Source organism: Hypanus sabinus, chromosome 9 (genome assembly GCF_030144855.1).
Source record: "Hypanus sabinus isolate sHypSab1 chromosome 9, sHypSab1.hap1, whole genome shotgun sequence".
NCBI classification, from domain to species: Eukaryota; Metazoa; Chordata; class Chondrichthyes; order Myliobatiformes; family Dasyatidae; genus Hypanus; species Hypanus sabinus.
The window spans coordinates 63,522,142-63,538,956 of NC_082714.1; the positions used below are offsets into that span (position 1 = coordinate 63,522,142).

Sequence of the window (16,815 nt, forward strand, 5' to 3'; positions counted from 1 at the left end):
TTGTTTTAATTTCCTTCACCATCCCCGCCCCCCCATTGATCTTCATTGACATCAGTCACTCCCAGCAGCCACGTCCACTCATTGATAAAGGAACAATTCAGCCCATCGGCCCTCTCATCCCCTTTCAAATTGTATGTCCAGCTGTTACTAATATAACAAATTGTTTGTTAGTTTTCCCCAAAGCAGCACCCTCCCACCTCACACCATTGCCAAAATATTCGTGTCACATCAACTATCAATGTCATAATCACGTTAAGAGAAAAGTGTACTGTTTTCACCAAAAATATAAGTTCTTTCAGCTTAAAGAGTTCAAGAAGGGAATTCATTGAGTCCTTTGTGTTAAAATCCTGTAGCTGGAAAATCTTTGACCACAACTTGGGTTTACATCACCACAGGAAAGAGACAGAGCAGTGGAAACATCTGCAGGCAAGTAGGACCAATCTATAACCATCAATAAATTCATCATTGATCCAGGAGTCTCCAGGAATTAGGATTAATCCCCTGGAGAATTAAAATAAGTGTGTTTGTCAGTTTCTTTGAACACCTTAATTTATCACTTATAGTGAAAATTGGAATCGTGAGAGGGCATTGAATTAAAACCAGCAGGAATATATCTGAACCAAGCCAGTAACACCAAGCGTCCACTCCCAGACCATGTAGCTACAAGCATTACATAGTGTGGATATTCTCCCTCTATTTCCTAGGCAATAATTTTTTGCTTACTTCAGGACTTCATTCGGTGGACTCTCCACATTAAAAACACACCATTTCATTTCTTACAAATTTGGTTTAGTTTCCTCCAAGGTAATTCTACATAAGTTTTAACAGTATTTCACCAATCATACATGACTTTCATGCAAGAGGGTCCTCCAAATTTTGTTTCAATGTAGTAAGACAGAAGACTGATTCATGAAATTCCCATCATGTTCTGTTTGTTCAGCTCTGAGTCTTGCTAAGAGGAAAGTAAATCAAAGTTCTTGATAGCCTTAGTTCAGCGAAGCCAGGAAGGGAAGGATTACCTTGTGAACATATAACAGGGCTCTTCAGATCCATTGCGTAATTTTAAGCTTAAAGGTCCAGCCTAGAATTTAGGTTAGTTCTCAAACTGCAGGCTGGACTTGATTGATACAAATGTGAAAAAGATTTACTTCAGAGTAATGTGGGAGCTCCTGCTGATTAGTGGTCACAGAGCAATTCCCTGAGCAGTGCTGGTTACAGTGCCTATAAAAAGTATTCACCCCCTTGGAAGGTTTCATGTTTTGTTGTTTTACAACATTGAATCACAGTAAATTTGATTTGACCTTCTTTGACACTTGTCAACAGAGAAGACTCTTCTGTCACAGTGAAAATAAATTTCTACAAATTAGTCTCAATTTATTACAATTATTAAACACAAAATAATTGATTGATAATTCCTCACCCCCTTCAAGTCAGTATTTAGTAGATGCACCTTTTGCAGCAATTACAGCCGAGTTTGTGTGGATAGGTCTTTATTACCTTTGCACACCTGGATACTATAATTCTCCCCCATTCTTCTTTACAAAACTGCTCAAACTCTGTCAGATTGCATTGGGATTACGAGTGAACAGCCCTTCTCAAGTCCAGCAATAAATTCTCAATTGGATCAAGGTCTGGACACACTTGGCCACTCCAGGACATCAACTTTTTGTTTTTAAGCCATTGTAGCTTTGTGTAGCTTTGGCTTTATGCTTGGGGTCATTGTCTTCCTGGAGAACAAATCTTCTCCCTAATCGTAGTTCTCTTGCAGACTGCATCAGGTTTTCCTCCAGGATTTCCCTGTATTTTGCTGCATTCATTTTACCCTCTACCTTCACAAGCCTTCCAGGGCCTGCTAAGGTGAAGCATCCCCACAGCGTGATGCAGCCATCACAAAGCTTCATAGTAGGGATGGTGTGTTTTTGACGATGGGCAAAAAGTTCAATTAAGGTTTCATGAGACCAGAGAACCTTCTTCCGGCTAACTTCAGAGACTCCCACATATCTTCTGGCTGAGATTTCATGTGATTTTTTTTCAACAGTGGCTTTCTCTTTGCCACTCTCCCATAAAGCTGTGGCTAGTGAAGCACCCAGGCAACAGTTGTTTGTGCAGTCTCTCCCATCTCAGCCACTGAAGCTTGTAACTCCTCCAGAGTTGTCATTGGTCTGTTGCTGGCTTCTCTCACGTCCCCCTTTTTGGCACAATCACTCAGTTTTTGAGGACAGCCTGCTCTAGGCATATTTACAGCCGTGTCATATTCCCTTTCTTGATGATTGACTTAACTGTACTCCAAGGGATATTCAGTGACTTAAAAAAAATTCTTATATCCATCTCCTGACTTGTTCTTTTCAATAAGCTTTTCGCAAAGTTGCTTGCAGTGTTCTTTTGTTTTCATGGTGTATTTTTTGCCAGAATACTGGATCACCAGAAGTTGGACCTTCTAGATACAGGTGTAATTTTACTACAATCATTTGAAACACATTGACTGTACACTAGTGATCTCTATTTAATTAATTACGTGACTTCTAAAACCAATTGGCTGCACCTGTGATGATTTGGTGTATCATATTAAAGGGAGGGGTTGAATACTTACCCAATCAATTATTTTGTGTTTTAACATTGTAATTAATTTAAATCAATTTGTAGTTTTGGGTAAACACTTTGTAGTTTCACTTTGACACAAAAAAGTCTTTTTCTGTTGACCACTTTCAAAAAAGCCATATTAAATCCATTGTGATTCAATGTTGTAGAACAATAAAACATGAAAACTTCCAAGGGGGGGGTGAATACTTTTTATAGACACTGTATATGTACATTGGATCAACAAGTAAATATAAGGCACTGCAGTCAATTGTTAAAAGCAAATCATTTAAAAATGTCAAAAATATTTATTTATCAAAAACTTTAAAAAATTATCTCGCATTTTAAAATCAGATTTATCTGCAGTAATGCACATTCATAAAAGAGTATCTTTTTCCTCAGTAATTAATCCATTGTATTTAGAGTAACAATACTGACACCTCCACACTATAACCATATTAGTCCCTCAGAGGTGAGAACCAAGAGATCTCGATGACAAACCCCAGCCTGCAAAGGTATTTAATGCCATTAGGCTCTTCTCCTATGCCGTGACTCTCACACTGCCACACCACTTCCATTGTCACAAACATCCAAGGAGCTTGCTGCATCCAATTAACATTTATCTCCAATATCCTGATTTCCTATCAATATGTGCCACCCAGGGCATCTCAAAAATACAGCATACTTAAATCCCTCAAATGCAAGACTTCTAAAATCTTCTGCACCTTTGCAACTTTCTGTAATATTGCTGATCTTCCCTCAGTCTGTGTGCTCACCCCTTGATATCCTTCACCCAACCAATAGCAGTTGCGGCTTCAACTATCTGGCCCCAAAACTTTCGGATCACTTCTTGAAACCCTTTCTTCTCTCTCTTTCATCTTTTTTTTCTCCAGTCCTGCTGAAGGGTCTCAGCCTGAAATGTCTACTTGATAACATATAACCATTACAGCATGGAAACAGGCCATCTAGGCCCTTCTAGTCCGTGCCAAATGCTTACTCCCACATCGTCCCTACCTGCACTCAGCCCATAACCCTCCATTCCTTTCCTATCCATATACCTATCCATTTTTTTTTAAATGACAAAATCGAACCTGCCTCTACCACTTCTACTGGAAGCTTGTTCCACACAGCTACCATTCTGTGTTGCTTCTCTCTCTTTCTTTAGTTTTCCATCTAAAACCTCTCCCTTTGGTGAAGATGTTGCTGTTTTTATTAATACCGCAAAACACCAGCACAACCACATGGTTTTTGTTGCTATACAGTCTCCTGGAGCCAGTTTCCAACTTGCAGATGAGAAATTGGAACAAAGTTAGTCACATCTGTCCTCTCAGGGTAATATGTAAACTCCCGCAGCAACGTCTCAAAGAACTGGACAATTCTCCTTGGTGTCCTGACCAATATTTATCAGTCAACCAACATCACCAAAGGATCATCTGCTCACTCCTACAAAACATTATGGAATCTTGCTGTGCATGACTTGCTGTTGCACTTCCCAAACTACCACTTTGATTAAACATCAGTAAGTTTCACTAAGTACCACACATTTTAGAATATCTTGGAATCAAGTCTTCCTTAATTATAGCCAACATTGCCAAGTGGTACAATATCAAGAGATACAGGAAATCATACAAGATTCCAAAAGCAAAGGAAACTGAAAAGAATCACTAACATTATCTTTATACAAAGCAGCCAATTTACCCAACGACTCATTCCAACCAAATCAACCTCAAATGGATCAAAGGTCCTCTCCTGCTTCCTATATTGGTACCTAGGGATAAGATAATCCTCAAAGTAGCTCAAAGGAAATCTGGCAAAGCTCAGAATCAAACATCAACACTACTTGTATTAAAGTTTGAAGAGTTGAAGACCTATTATCACAAAGCAACACTTGAGCTTTCACACGCTCTTTGCCTCAATACACAACAGTTCACATAGCCACCAGGTCCTCCTCTTTAATCGAATCAGAATCAAAGGGACTAATCAACATTTGAAAGCAAGACCTACAACCTCAGCACTCCCAAGCCCAGTTCCATGGCGGTGAATGGCTCTTGCAACACTACACTCAATGCCAAGGTCAGGATAAATGCTTTAAATGCCACAATGGTCAATGTTATCTCGGGGAGACCATAAGAGCATTTGGCCCATCAAGTCTGCTCCGCCATTTCATCATGGATGATTTATTATCCCTCTTAACTCCCTGCGGGGCACCACTAGTCACTGGCAGCCAATTAGAGACACAAGTGCTGGCCATATCCTAAGGGTTGGGGAGAAAGATCAACAACACCAGAGTTTCCTTTAGCCAAGCATTCTGATTCTCTGTAGCAGATCTGTTGAGAATACAGCTAAAAAACACCAGGTAAACAAATGGTAGGAAAATAATGGAAGTACCCTCCAATGACAGAAGGACTATTAACTTCCTGAGCAGCAGAGTTATTCCATCTTACAATCTCAATATCCTTGAGAATCCGTAACAGCACATAGAGTCCACATGGGTAATAAAATGATGTTGAGATATGGTCTCAAAGAGAGACAATCAGATGGTGTAGCGGTCCAGTTACACCACATTAGCCACTTGTGTGATAAGCTCCTTTGTGATTTCACCCAACAATGTTCCAATGGTTTGGTTTTAATCCTGACTACTGTACTGCCATTGTGGAGTTTGCAAGTTCTCCCTCTGACCACAGGGGTTTCCTCCAGGTTCTCCAGTTTCCCTCCATATAGGGTGGATTGGTAGGTTAACTGGCCGTCTGGTGTGTAGGTGAATGGTAGAATCTAAGGTCAAGTTGATGGGAATGTGGGGAGAACAAAATAGGACGTGCAAACGGGTGACTGATGGTTATCAGGTACTTGGTAGGTCAAAAGACCTGTTTCTGTACTGTGTTTGACTCTCAGACTTGGTCAGCAGGAGGTTGGTACTGAGACTGGAACATGAGTACAAAGCAGGTTTCTCAGGATATTGTTCTGGGTCAACACACTACTCCTTTCCCTTTGACTTGCCACCGAATCGCCTCATGAACTTAAAGGGACTGAACTTGTTTTTCTTCTTCGGATCAGGTTCCATGTCCTTGTTGATGTCTGCCAGAGTGAAGGGAAGTGGTAACAGAAGAGAAGTGGAGGGAGGGGGAGAGGCAGAGAGAGGAAATATAGGGGAAGTGGGATAAGAAATGGAGGCAAGAAGGCGGTGAGGTTGGGGAAAAGGAAGGGGGCAGAACAAAGGAGGTGAAGGAGAAAAGTTAAAAAGTGCATGAGAAAGAGAGGGAAAGGAAGAAAATCGGAATGGAAAAATGGGATAGGAAAAAGGAGGGAGGTTAAATAGTGAGGGGAAAGTGGAGAGGAGAGGGAATGGGGAAGGAGCAGGTTAAACAGGAAGAGTGAGAAGTGGAAAGGTGGGAAAGAGAGGAGAAAGGAGGGGCCAATACAGTGGAATGGAACAGAACACAATGTAAAAGGAAAGAGAAAATACAAAGGATAAGAAAGGTTATTTTATATTCAAAAACCAAAAGCTGAATTTGAATGAAATGTTCTTACTCCTCACCAATTTTGTTGATCATAGCTTCCATCATGAGATCCTCTTCCATTTCTCTGCAATAAGAGCAAGTGAAACAGGGTGACTTATTGCTTCCTGATCAGCCAACCCTGCTCAAGCCTTCTGGTACTGCCCCAGGTACCAGCCTTTGGAATCAACAGCAACAATGGCAGTAGATGCTCCCTTGTACAGTCCCACCCAGAAAGAGAATGAACAACTCCATAAATACCTGGAACTTAAATCATTCATTCACAGTCGTTGACAAGGTCTGACATGCTTAACATCACAAACATTTGCCTTCACTACGTAAGACATAACATTTTGATAAGAGCCATTGAGTACAACATGCAAACAATAAAACAACCCAAGATATCCATGCCCATCAAAGCTAGTCCCATTTGCCTGCATTTACCCATATCCCTCTAAAACTTCCCTATCCATGCACCTAGGATTTAGGTTCCTTTAATATCAGAGAATGTATATAGTATATAACCTGAAATTTGCACTCTTCACAGACATCCATAAAACAGGAGAGCAAGTATTGGTGCTCTTAAAGAATATAAAAGTGGATAAGTCTCCAGGTTCTGATAGGATGTTCCCTAGGACCTTGACGGAAGTTAGTGTAGAAATAGAAGGGGTTCTGACAGAAATATTTCAAACATCTGGTCTGGTCACCTCATTATAGGAAGGATGTGGAAGCTATGGAGGGGGTGCAGAGGAGATTTGCCAGGAAGTTGCCTAGTTTGGAGAACAAGTCATATGAAGCAAGGTTAGCAGAGCTGGGACTTTTCTCTTTGGAGCCTAGAAGAATGAGAGGGGACTTCATAGAGGTCTACAAGATTATGAGAGGCATAGATAGGGTGGATAGTCAGTACCTGTTTCCCAGGGCACCAAAAGCTAACACCAGAGGACATATGTACAAAATTAAGGGAGGGAAGTTTAGGGGAGACATCAGGAGTAATTTTTTTTTACATAGAGGGTTGTGAGTGCCTGGAATGACTTGCTAGGGATGGTAGTGGAGGCTGAAACATTAGGGTATTTAAGAGCCTCTTGGACAGGCACATGGATGAAAGAAAAATGGAGGGTTATTGGGTAGTGTGGGTTTAGTACTTTTTTTTTAAGGACTATATGGGTCGGCACAACATGGAGGGCTGAAGGGCCTGTACTGTGCTGTAGTGTTCTATGGTTCTGAGGTCATTAGAAACGGGGATGGTGCTGGAGGATTGGCATATTGTTCATGTGGTTCCATTGTTTAATAAGGGTTCTAAGAGTAAACTTAGCAATTATCGGCCTGTAAGTTTAATGTCAGTGATGGGCAAATTCATGGGAAGTATTCTTAGAGATGCTATATATAATTATCTGGATAGATAGAGTCTGATTAGGAACAGTCAACATGGATTTGTGCGTGGAAGGTCATGTTTGACAAATCTTATTGAATTTTTTGAAGAGGTTACGAGGAAAGTTGACGAGGGCAAAGCAGTGGATGTTGTCTATATGGACCAGTAAAGCCTTTGACAAGGTTCCACTTGGAAGGTTAGTTAGGAAGGTTCAATTGTTAGGTATTAATATTGAAGTAGTAAAATGGATTCAACAGTGGCTGGATGGGAGATGTCAGAGAGTAGTGATGGATAACTGTTTGTCAGGTTGGAGACCAGTAACTAGTGGTGTGCCTCAGGGATCTGTACTGGGTCCAGTGTTGTTTGTCATATACATTAATGATCTGGATGATGGGGTGGTAAATTGGATTAGAAACTATGCAGATGATACTAAGATAGTGAATAACGAAGTAGGTTTTCAAAGCTTACAGAGTGATTTAGGCCAGTTAGAAGAGTGGGCTAAAAGATGGCAGTTGGAGTTTAATGCTGATAAGTGTGAGGTTCTATTTTTTGGTAGGAATAATCCAAATAGGACATACATGGTAAATGGTAGGGCATTGAAGAATGCAGTAGAACAGAGTGTTCTAGGAATAATGGTGCATTGTCCCCTGAAGGTGGAATCTCATGTGGATAGGGTGGTGAAGAAAGCTTTTGGTATGCTGGCCTTTATAAATCAGAGCATTGAGTATAAGAATTGGGATGTAATGTTAAAATTGTACAAGGCACTGGTGAGGCCAACTTTGGAGTACAGTTTGGAGTATTGTGTACAGTTCTGGTCACCGAATTACAGGAAAGATGTCAACAAAATAGAGAGAGTACAGAGAAGATTTACTAGAATGTTACCTGGGTTTCAGCACCTAAGTTACAGAGAAAGGTTGAACAAGTTAGGTCTTTATTCTTTGGAGCACAGAAGGTTGAGGGGGGACTTGATAGAGGTATTTAAAATTTTGAGGGAGATAGATAGTTGATGTGGACAGGCTTTTTCCATTGAGAGTAGGGGAGATTCAAACAAGAGGACATGAGTTGAGAGTTAGGGGGCAATAGTTTAGGGGTAACACGAGGGGGAACTTCTTTACTCAGTGAGTGGTAGTTGTGTGGAACGAGCTTCCAGTAGAGGTGGTAGAGAAAGGTTCGATATTGTCATTTAAAAAAAAATTGGATAAGTATATGGACAGGAAAGGAATGGAGGGTTATGGGCTGAGGTCAGTGGGACTAGATGAGAGCAAGTGTTCGGCATGGACTAGAACAGCCAAGATGGCCTGTTTCCGTGCTGTAATTATTATATGGTTATATAGGAGACCCCATAGAATGAATGATAGCACATATAAATAGATAGATGTAGAGAGGTATAGAATGATAGGTAGATACCTGTCCAAACATCCTTTTTTGTTTACCTGACCTATTTCCTTCAAAAGTTCACTGTCTGATAATGTTTCAAAGAATTTTAAACCCCCTAAACAGTGTAACATTGTCTTAAAAACAGCTGTTCAGTAATGCCAATAAAGAACTAGTGAGGAATGAGTGAACCAGAGACCAGGCAAATGGGCAGCGCAACCAATTCAGTGCAGTTACTGCATGGGGTAGACAGGGTACCTGCTGAGAATGTACTTCACAGGACTCTACCTCCCACTTACACACTAAAATAAACTGTGCACTTCCAGGCAGCAGTGAATGTTCGGTGCCACGGACAGCTGTCAGCCAATGTGAAAGGCAGACTGGCAGACCGTACATCCTGAGCCTCTCTTCAGCTCTCTGTGATTGGTCAGCAGAGTCGGATGTAAAATACTGTACTTTTAACAGTTTAGTCAACACTACACAGTTCCACCGTCCCTAAAATACTGTTAATTCCAGGTGATTCTGTGTGAATTACAATATATCATCTTATCTTCGGCTTAGAGTTGAAAGAAGCAAAGCAACTTTCACACTTTCTCTGAGGATGCCAAATAAGCTGATACAGCACCTTTCCTGGTGCCATTAAGTTCCACAGGGCTTGGGGGTCGGCCCCTAATCCCCGAGTCTCATTGCATGGAGATGCAGAGATGGAGAGGGGCTTTCACCCAGTAATGTAGCTCACTCTCATCCTGCTTATGGAGAGATACACATGCAGTCAGGGATCATTGATTCAAGGAAGTGCGTGCGCTCCTGGAAGGAGTGGGGTGGGGGTGAAAGTGGGGCCATGGATGTTGCAGGTGCATTCAATCAGCCCACCATGTTCTTCAGCTGATCATCCTAACCACTTGCTTACCCCATGTCATGACTACTCCATCACTGGTGTCTGTACATTCACTTAGTAAGGCGCTAAACCCTGGAAATCCCTCCCTGAGTCTTCTCCTCCCCCTAATGCTTAGGGATGTGTATTAAAGTACATCATCACCCCATCTTTGACTGAACTTTTGTGCACCTGCACTGGGAAGTGTTTATAAAGGTGGTATTAAGTTTTGTTTGAAAATGCACTCTCAGCTTTGGACGTTTTGCCAAGTTGAAGCTGCAAGTCTTCGACAGTCTCTTTCTTTCCCTCTTTGTGAGGAGCAGTGGGAGGAGAGCTTTGCAGGTGGTAAGCGCCAGTCGTATCGCGTGCAGTAGGTAGGTGCCAACTGAATTGTTGGTGATGTCGTTATAGGAGGCACGCTGAAATAGCTCAGCCAGAGCGGCAGCACAGGTTTCCAGCACCGCAGCCGGGAAGTTCTCTGGGCCCTTTGCTTTTGCTCTATCCATTATCATGATAAGACAGTAAGTGTATTGCACTGGCTAGGGACTGGCTTCTTTGATGCATGGAGCTCAGGAGGAAGCCGGGCAGGATTATCTGCTTGGCTCTCCTGCTGCGGCTTCTTCATCCTAGTCACACGATAAAATCCATAGCTGTCAGAAACAGGAGTATCCCCTTTCAGCTATCCGTTGGTTAAACACCCAACACTTTTCACCAGAATGCCACAGAGTGATGAGAAAAGGTGTATAAATATAATTAAAGCATCACCTGGGTCGGTGGTAGAGGGAGAAGAAAGGGAAGGGAGAGAAGGGGTGTTGTGAGCAAGTGAATTAGTGGAGTTGAGGTCAGTCCATAGAAGCAGGTTCACTGGATCTGATAGTCTTGTTTTTGATTCCAAAATTACTCCATTGGCATTCATAAATGGAAAAGTCAGTGATTTCCTTACACGTCTCCCTTAGTAAGTGCCTTGGGCTACCTCTTACCTCACTCGATCCTCATCCAGTCTGTCGATGATGTTGTTCCTGTCCTCCACTGTTTTCACCAGCTCCTCCATCAGCTCCTGTTCACGAGCCCGGTCATGGTCAGTTTTTTGGTCCTCTGCAACAGTTACACATTGGAAATCAGGAAGCCTCTAGCCACCTGCACATTATTATAAGCAGTTTAGACAATAGGATGGCTGATCATTGCTTGGTTTTGATTTGCTCCCCACATTTGGTATGATTGTGCATCATCTGCACCGTGACCACTGTTGGAATCAAACAGCCAGCAATATTCCTCCTAGTCTTTGCCTGATATTCCTCAATTCCTTGCATTTTTTTTTTAGCTCTTTTCAGCTCATGAGAACTGCAGGAATTTAGAAATTGTAAAGGTAATAGGTAAGAAGGTGGGAAAGTAGAATGGGGTCTGAAGAGAAGTAAAGGGTTTGTGGCAGGATGGAGGGCGCGAGTAATTAAAGATGCAAAGGCAGGAGAGGAATAAATAGGACAGAGGACAGGTCAGGAAGAGAAGTGGATATTATCAGCAGAGACATTATTGGAAATAAAAAGCACATTTGTCATGAGTTTTATTGCAACAATATCAAAGACTAATTCTACAGCGTTCAAAATCTCATGTCCAGTGCTGATTGCTCTTTTCAACTAAGCTTTGGCCACTCACCTTCTTTACTCATTAACGTTCGCAGTTCCTGGTCAATCAGACGCTGGCGATCCTCAAGAATCTGTTGCTTTGATCTGACAACAAAAACAAAGGTGGTGGATTTACATCATTAAGACTCGGATTCAGGAGTGGGAGCTACATGGAAAAATCAAAGGCTTGAGACATTCTGTTTGGCAATGTGCCTTGGGGAGGAGGAGCAAGGTAAAGAAATTGAAAATGTCTTTGAACGCACCCGCCAGTTGGTTGACACAGGTACTCCATCAGGGTCTGTCGCCTTGCAAGTGTTTACCCTTTCGAAAGACATTCTGACGTCAGCCTCTGAGACCAATATTACAGGGTCATGGGGTGCGGAAAGGATTCTCATAGCTGTAGATCTATTTGCCCTTTCAAAACGAGCATAAAGGTGTTGAGCTCATCTGGGAGTGAAGCATCGCAGCCATCCATGATGCTAGATTTCATTTTGTAGGATGTAATAGCCTGCAAAATCTTCATGAATTCAGAATATTTTTCTCAACCAGTCCCTGATTTGTCTAAAGGGTGACAACATTGCAAAGCTATTGATGACTTTTTTACTCCCCACATCAGTCTACCTCCTACTTAAGCTGGACTCTGCGGTCCATAGCCTCATAAGCATGAGATCTACATTCTCTATTCTGAATACAGTGAGTTACCTCTCCTTGTGTGGCTTTACTCTATGGTCCTCATACACTGCAAGCAGACTGTAATCCATCCCACTTGCAAGAATCTCAGTCCTGTAATCTTCTAGGTGCTAACAACAGTCTCTGTTTTGCAGCAGTGTGAAGATTGAGTGTGGGAGGACGGGAGTGATGGATGGCAGAGGCAGGATAGGCTTGGTGTTGGAGAGAGGAGATGTTGGAGATCACAATACCCTCTCTTGCTCCATCCTGCTCAGATTCTACTTACATGTAAACAAGTTCAGACTCCCTCCTCATCAGCAACTGCTTCTCGTGGATCAGTTTGAACCACTCCACCATCAGGTCATCTTCTTGGTCATCTGTTTTTAATGTAAATACAAGAAGTGTTTAGTGTTTCGTTAAGTTAAACGGTTGAAAGCCAGTTAATGCAAAGGTCCTGCTCCAACACACTGGCATTGGGTCTGAGTCTCCACATTCCACAATGGTCATCTTCTGATAAATCAAACTGAAGTGTAGGAATATCAAGCTTGCCCCACAGTCAGCAAGCTCCAGCATGAAATGCAAGGAATCAGTACAGAAAACCATTCAGCCCTTCAACCCTGTTCTACTATTTATAAAACTCATAATTTACCTTCTTTTTCCAGCCTCTGTATTATTCATTCCCAACATTTTCACATTCATTCAGTATCCAAATCTTTATCTTCTCCTTTGGTTTATCCACCATTAATTTTGATTATGTGAAGCTCAGATTGTGATGTATTTGTCCCTGGGAATGTGCAAAAGATCTCTGAGAAGGGATGAGGGAGAATCATCTTGGGATCAGGATGATTAATACAGACCATTCCAAGACTGAAGGGAAGATAGTGATCTAGAAGTTCTAAAGTGGTTAGATCAATGCTCTTCCCATTCTCTTCATGGGTCTCTTAAACTGCTCATTCTTACAATCAGGACAACTATCTCAACAAAAGCAGAGAAAGCTGGAAGCAGATCTAAAATCACCATAGATGCCACCTGATCTGGAGTGTTTCCAGCATTCCCTGATTTTGTTTTGGATTTCTAGTGTCTGCAGGATTTTTTGCAGTTCTGCTGCATCCCTTTATAAACTAGGGAAATAAACACAGTTCAAGTATCAATGCACTTTAAACCCAAATAAATTAGGTATTGAGGAGCTGACGTGAGCCAAAAGACAGTTTATCAACATTAAATTTAAAAAAAACAAAATTATGAAAAATTGCTTTTCAGGGGTTAGATATAAATCCTCGGTGATAGAACGATCTGGGCAGGAGGGTGTGCATGCTCAGAATAGACAAGGTTCTCTGATTTAGATGATCAGGGTCAATATCTTAGTTCCACCTACCCACCCTGTTTGCCTTCCCAGCAATCATTCAAACCAACACAGATCTCCATTGTCCCAAGACAGTCCCTGCGCTCCAACCCCTTCGCTGCCAGGCGCAATGCAGCGGGGCTCACTCACCTCCTTCACAGGTCCGGAGCTGAGGCTCTAGCTCCACCCCCTTCTGTTCTAAAGCATCCAGCTCCTTCTCAATACTTTTCAATTCCCTCTGAATTTCCTGCTCCGACATCCGGCAACTGGATGGAGTCTGGAATGAGAAATGTGGGGTTTAAATAGAACACAAGCAGGTGGGCAGACACATGGAGCTGAGTTTGGATATTCTTGCCCTCTGAAATGAGAAACCTGATGCGGAGCTGGTGCCCAGCAGTCCGTGAGTCAGGGCCTGTGGGTTCAGCACCTAATTTCCTACTGACTCTTTAAGTGCAGTATTATAAGACCAAAGAACCATAAGACATAGGAGCAGAATTAGGCCACTTGGCCCATCAAGGCTGCTCCACCATTCTATCATGGCAGATTTATTATCCCTCTCAGCTCCATAACTCCATTCTCATGCCTTCTCCCCAAAACCTTTGACACTCTAACTACCAAGGACCTACAAACCTCTGCTTTCAATGCACTCAGTGACTTGGCCTCCAGAGCCGACCATGGTAATGAATTCCACAGATTCACCACTCTCTGGCTAAAGAAATTCCTCCTCGTCTCTGTTCTAAATAGACATCCCTCTATTCTGAGGCTGTGTCCTCTGGCCCTAGACTCACCAACTACAGGAAACACACTCTCCAGATCCACTATATCCTTTTCAATATTCAATAAGTTTCAATGAGATCCTCCGTCATTTTTCTAAACTCCAGCTAGTATAGGCCAAGAGCTACTCACCCTTTCATTCCCAGAATCATTCTCATGAACCTCTTCCAGATTCTCTTCAATGCCATCACAGCTTTTCTTACATAACGGGCTAAAACTGCTCACAATACTCCAAGTGTGTTCTGACCAATGCCTTATAAAACTTTAGCATCACATTCTTGCTCTTATATTCTAGTTCACTCAAAATGAATACTAACATTGCATTTGGTTTCCTTATCACCAACTCATCTTGCAAGTTAACCCTTAAGAAATCCTGCACAATGATTCCAAAGTCCCTTTGTACCTCTATTTTTTGAATTTTTTTCCTTTTTAAAATATAGTCGACATCCTTATTTCTTCAACCAAAGTGCATGGACATACACTTCCCTACACTATATTCCATCTGCCACTTCTTTGCCCATTCTCTCCCCTGCAGACCCCCTGCTTCCTCAATGCTGCCTGGCCTTCCACCTATCTTTGAATCCTCTGCAAAGTTGGCCACAAAACCAACAATTCTGTCATCCAAATTGTTGACATATAAAGTGAAAACAAGCAGTCCCAACACTGACCCCTGCGGAACACCACTAGTCACTGGCAGTAAACCACAGCAGACCACCTATGATACCACCTTTTGCCTCCTGCCAGTCAACCAATCTTCTATCCACGTTAGCATCTTTCCTGTAATACCCCGAGCTCTTATTTTGCTAAGCAGCTTCAAGTGTGGCATTTGAAAATCCAAGTAAACAACTTCCACTGACTCTCCTTTGTCTATCCTGCCTGTTCTTTATTTCTTCTAAGAATTTCAAAGGATTCCAGGCTGACTTTTGGACTACTTTATCATTAATCTCCAAGTACCCAAAACCTCATCCTTAATAATTGACTTCAACATTTTCCCAACCACTGAAGACCAGCTAACTAGTCTATGATTTCCTTTCCTCTGCCTCCATCCCTTCTTAGAGTAGAGTGTCACTGCGACTTTCCAATCCTAACACAACATATGCCAGTGATATGAGACCTGATTCTGTTTCTGATACTGATTCAACTTCTCCTTAACAATAGCGAGTACACTCACTTCTGCCCCCGACACTCTCAAATTTCTGGCATACTGCTAGTGTCTTCCACAATGAAGACTGACACAAAAAACTTACTAAGTTCATCAACCATTTCTTTACCCTCTCATTATTACCTCTCCAGTAGTCCAATATCCGCTCTTGCCTCCCTTTTACTCTTTTTATATATATATGGAAAAACCTTTGGTATCCTCTTTGTTATTATTGGGTAGCTTACCTTCATATTTCATCTTTCCCCTTCTTATGGTTTTTTAGTTGGCTTCTGCTGTTTTTTAAAACTTCCCAGTTCTCTAACTTCTCAGTATTTTTTGTTATATTAAATGCCTTTTCTTTGACTTCTTTTTCCAGCTACCGTTGCCCCATCTTCCCTCTGAAAACTTCACCTTTGGGATGTATCTAACCTGCGCCTTCCAGATTGCCCCCAGGGAATGCAGTATTGTCCGCAGTGCTGTGCTTTGCATGAGATGTTAAGCAAAGTCCCTCAAGATTGTGTTGGAGTGTAAGGGTCACTGACAGGGTCAACGTTTATGGCCCATCCCCAAATGCCCTTGACTTTCCTCAGCTGCTTCAGAGAGGTCAATCTTATCGATGGATCAGGAGTCACACACAGCCCAGAGGGGGAAGGAAAGGCAGATTTCTCACTTTGAACAGCACAGTAGATTCATGGTTGGTATTAATAAGAAATTATTTTCCTAAATTCAAGATTATCAAATGATTTTAAGTTCCAGTAGGATTTGAACTCAGGACTCTAGTTGACAATCCAGGTCTTGGAATTATCTACCTGGTAATTTAATCACTGCACCACTTCCTCCTAACAAAAAGCCCTATGGTGCTATTTCAAAGAGAAGAGGGGCTTCCTCCAATAGGTGCTTATCCCTCAATCTACTGCTACCTTGGTCACTGCCACTGCTTTGTCACTCTGGTGTGTACCGTACCCAGCAGCAGAGCCTGGCCTGGTTGATGCTCAACACACCTAGGAATACCAAGACTAGTGGCTCGTTGGCTGGAGGGACTCCACACCAGTATTCAGCTGTACCACTGCCTGGTATGTGAACTGCACCAACCCTGATCACTGGGCACTGCAGAGAGTGGTACTGAAAACCCAACACATCTGTGGATGTGAACTTCCCTCCACTGAGGACATTTACAGCAGCAGGTGCATAAAGAAGGTCTGGAATATCATCATGGACACCAGTCACCCCAAACAAAAACTGTTTCAGCTTGCTTCCGCCTGGCAAATAGTACCATGGCATTATAGCCACGACCAACAGGCTATGGAACAACTTCTTCCTATATGCCATTAGACCTATAAATTCACGTGTCTATACATTGCGATGGATTCATAATGCAAAGATATTTATTCACTCATGTTGTGGGATGGATGTAAGATTTTAAAAATACTAAATTCTAGATCTTCATCATGCCACAGTGCAAATGGAGAAACACTGTTATAGAACAACAGCTATAGATGGAGAAGTTTCAATAGTGTCCTCAAACCCAAGATATCTAACTCACCCTGAAACTAACCCATACATGTACACATTCTCACAA

The 16,815-nt window shown here is 42.1% G+C and overlaps 1 protein-coding gene across 1 annotated transcript in view; it reads right to left on the reverse strand.

Moving 5' to 3' along the window:
* Nucleotides 1-254: 254 nt before the first annotated feature.
* Nucleotides 255-16,815, reverse strand: part of micall2a (mical-like 2a) — a 114,496-nt gene continuing 97,935 nt past the window's right edge. The window contains exons 10-15 of the mRNA XM_059979776.1: nt 13,472-13,598; nt 12,266-12,356; nt 11,342-11,415; nt 10,669-10,783; nt 6,113-6,159; nt 255-5,652 (exon numbers count right to left, since the gene is read on the reverse strand). Coding sequence (XP_059835759.1) covers nt 5,552-5,652; nt 6,113-6,159; nt 10,669-10,783; nt 11,342-11,415; nt 12,266-12,356; nt 13,472-13,598 — 555 coding nt within the window. The 3' untranslated portion in view covers nt 255-5,551. The remainder of the gene's footprint in view (nt 5,653-6,112; nt 6,160-10,668; nt 10,784-11,341; nt 11,416-12,265; nt 12,357-13,471; nt 13,599-16,815) is intronic.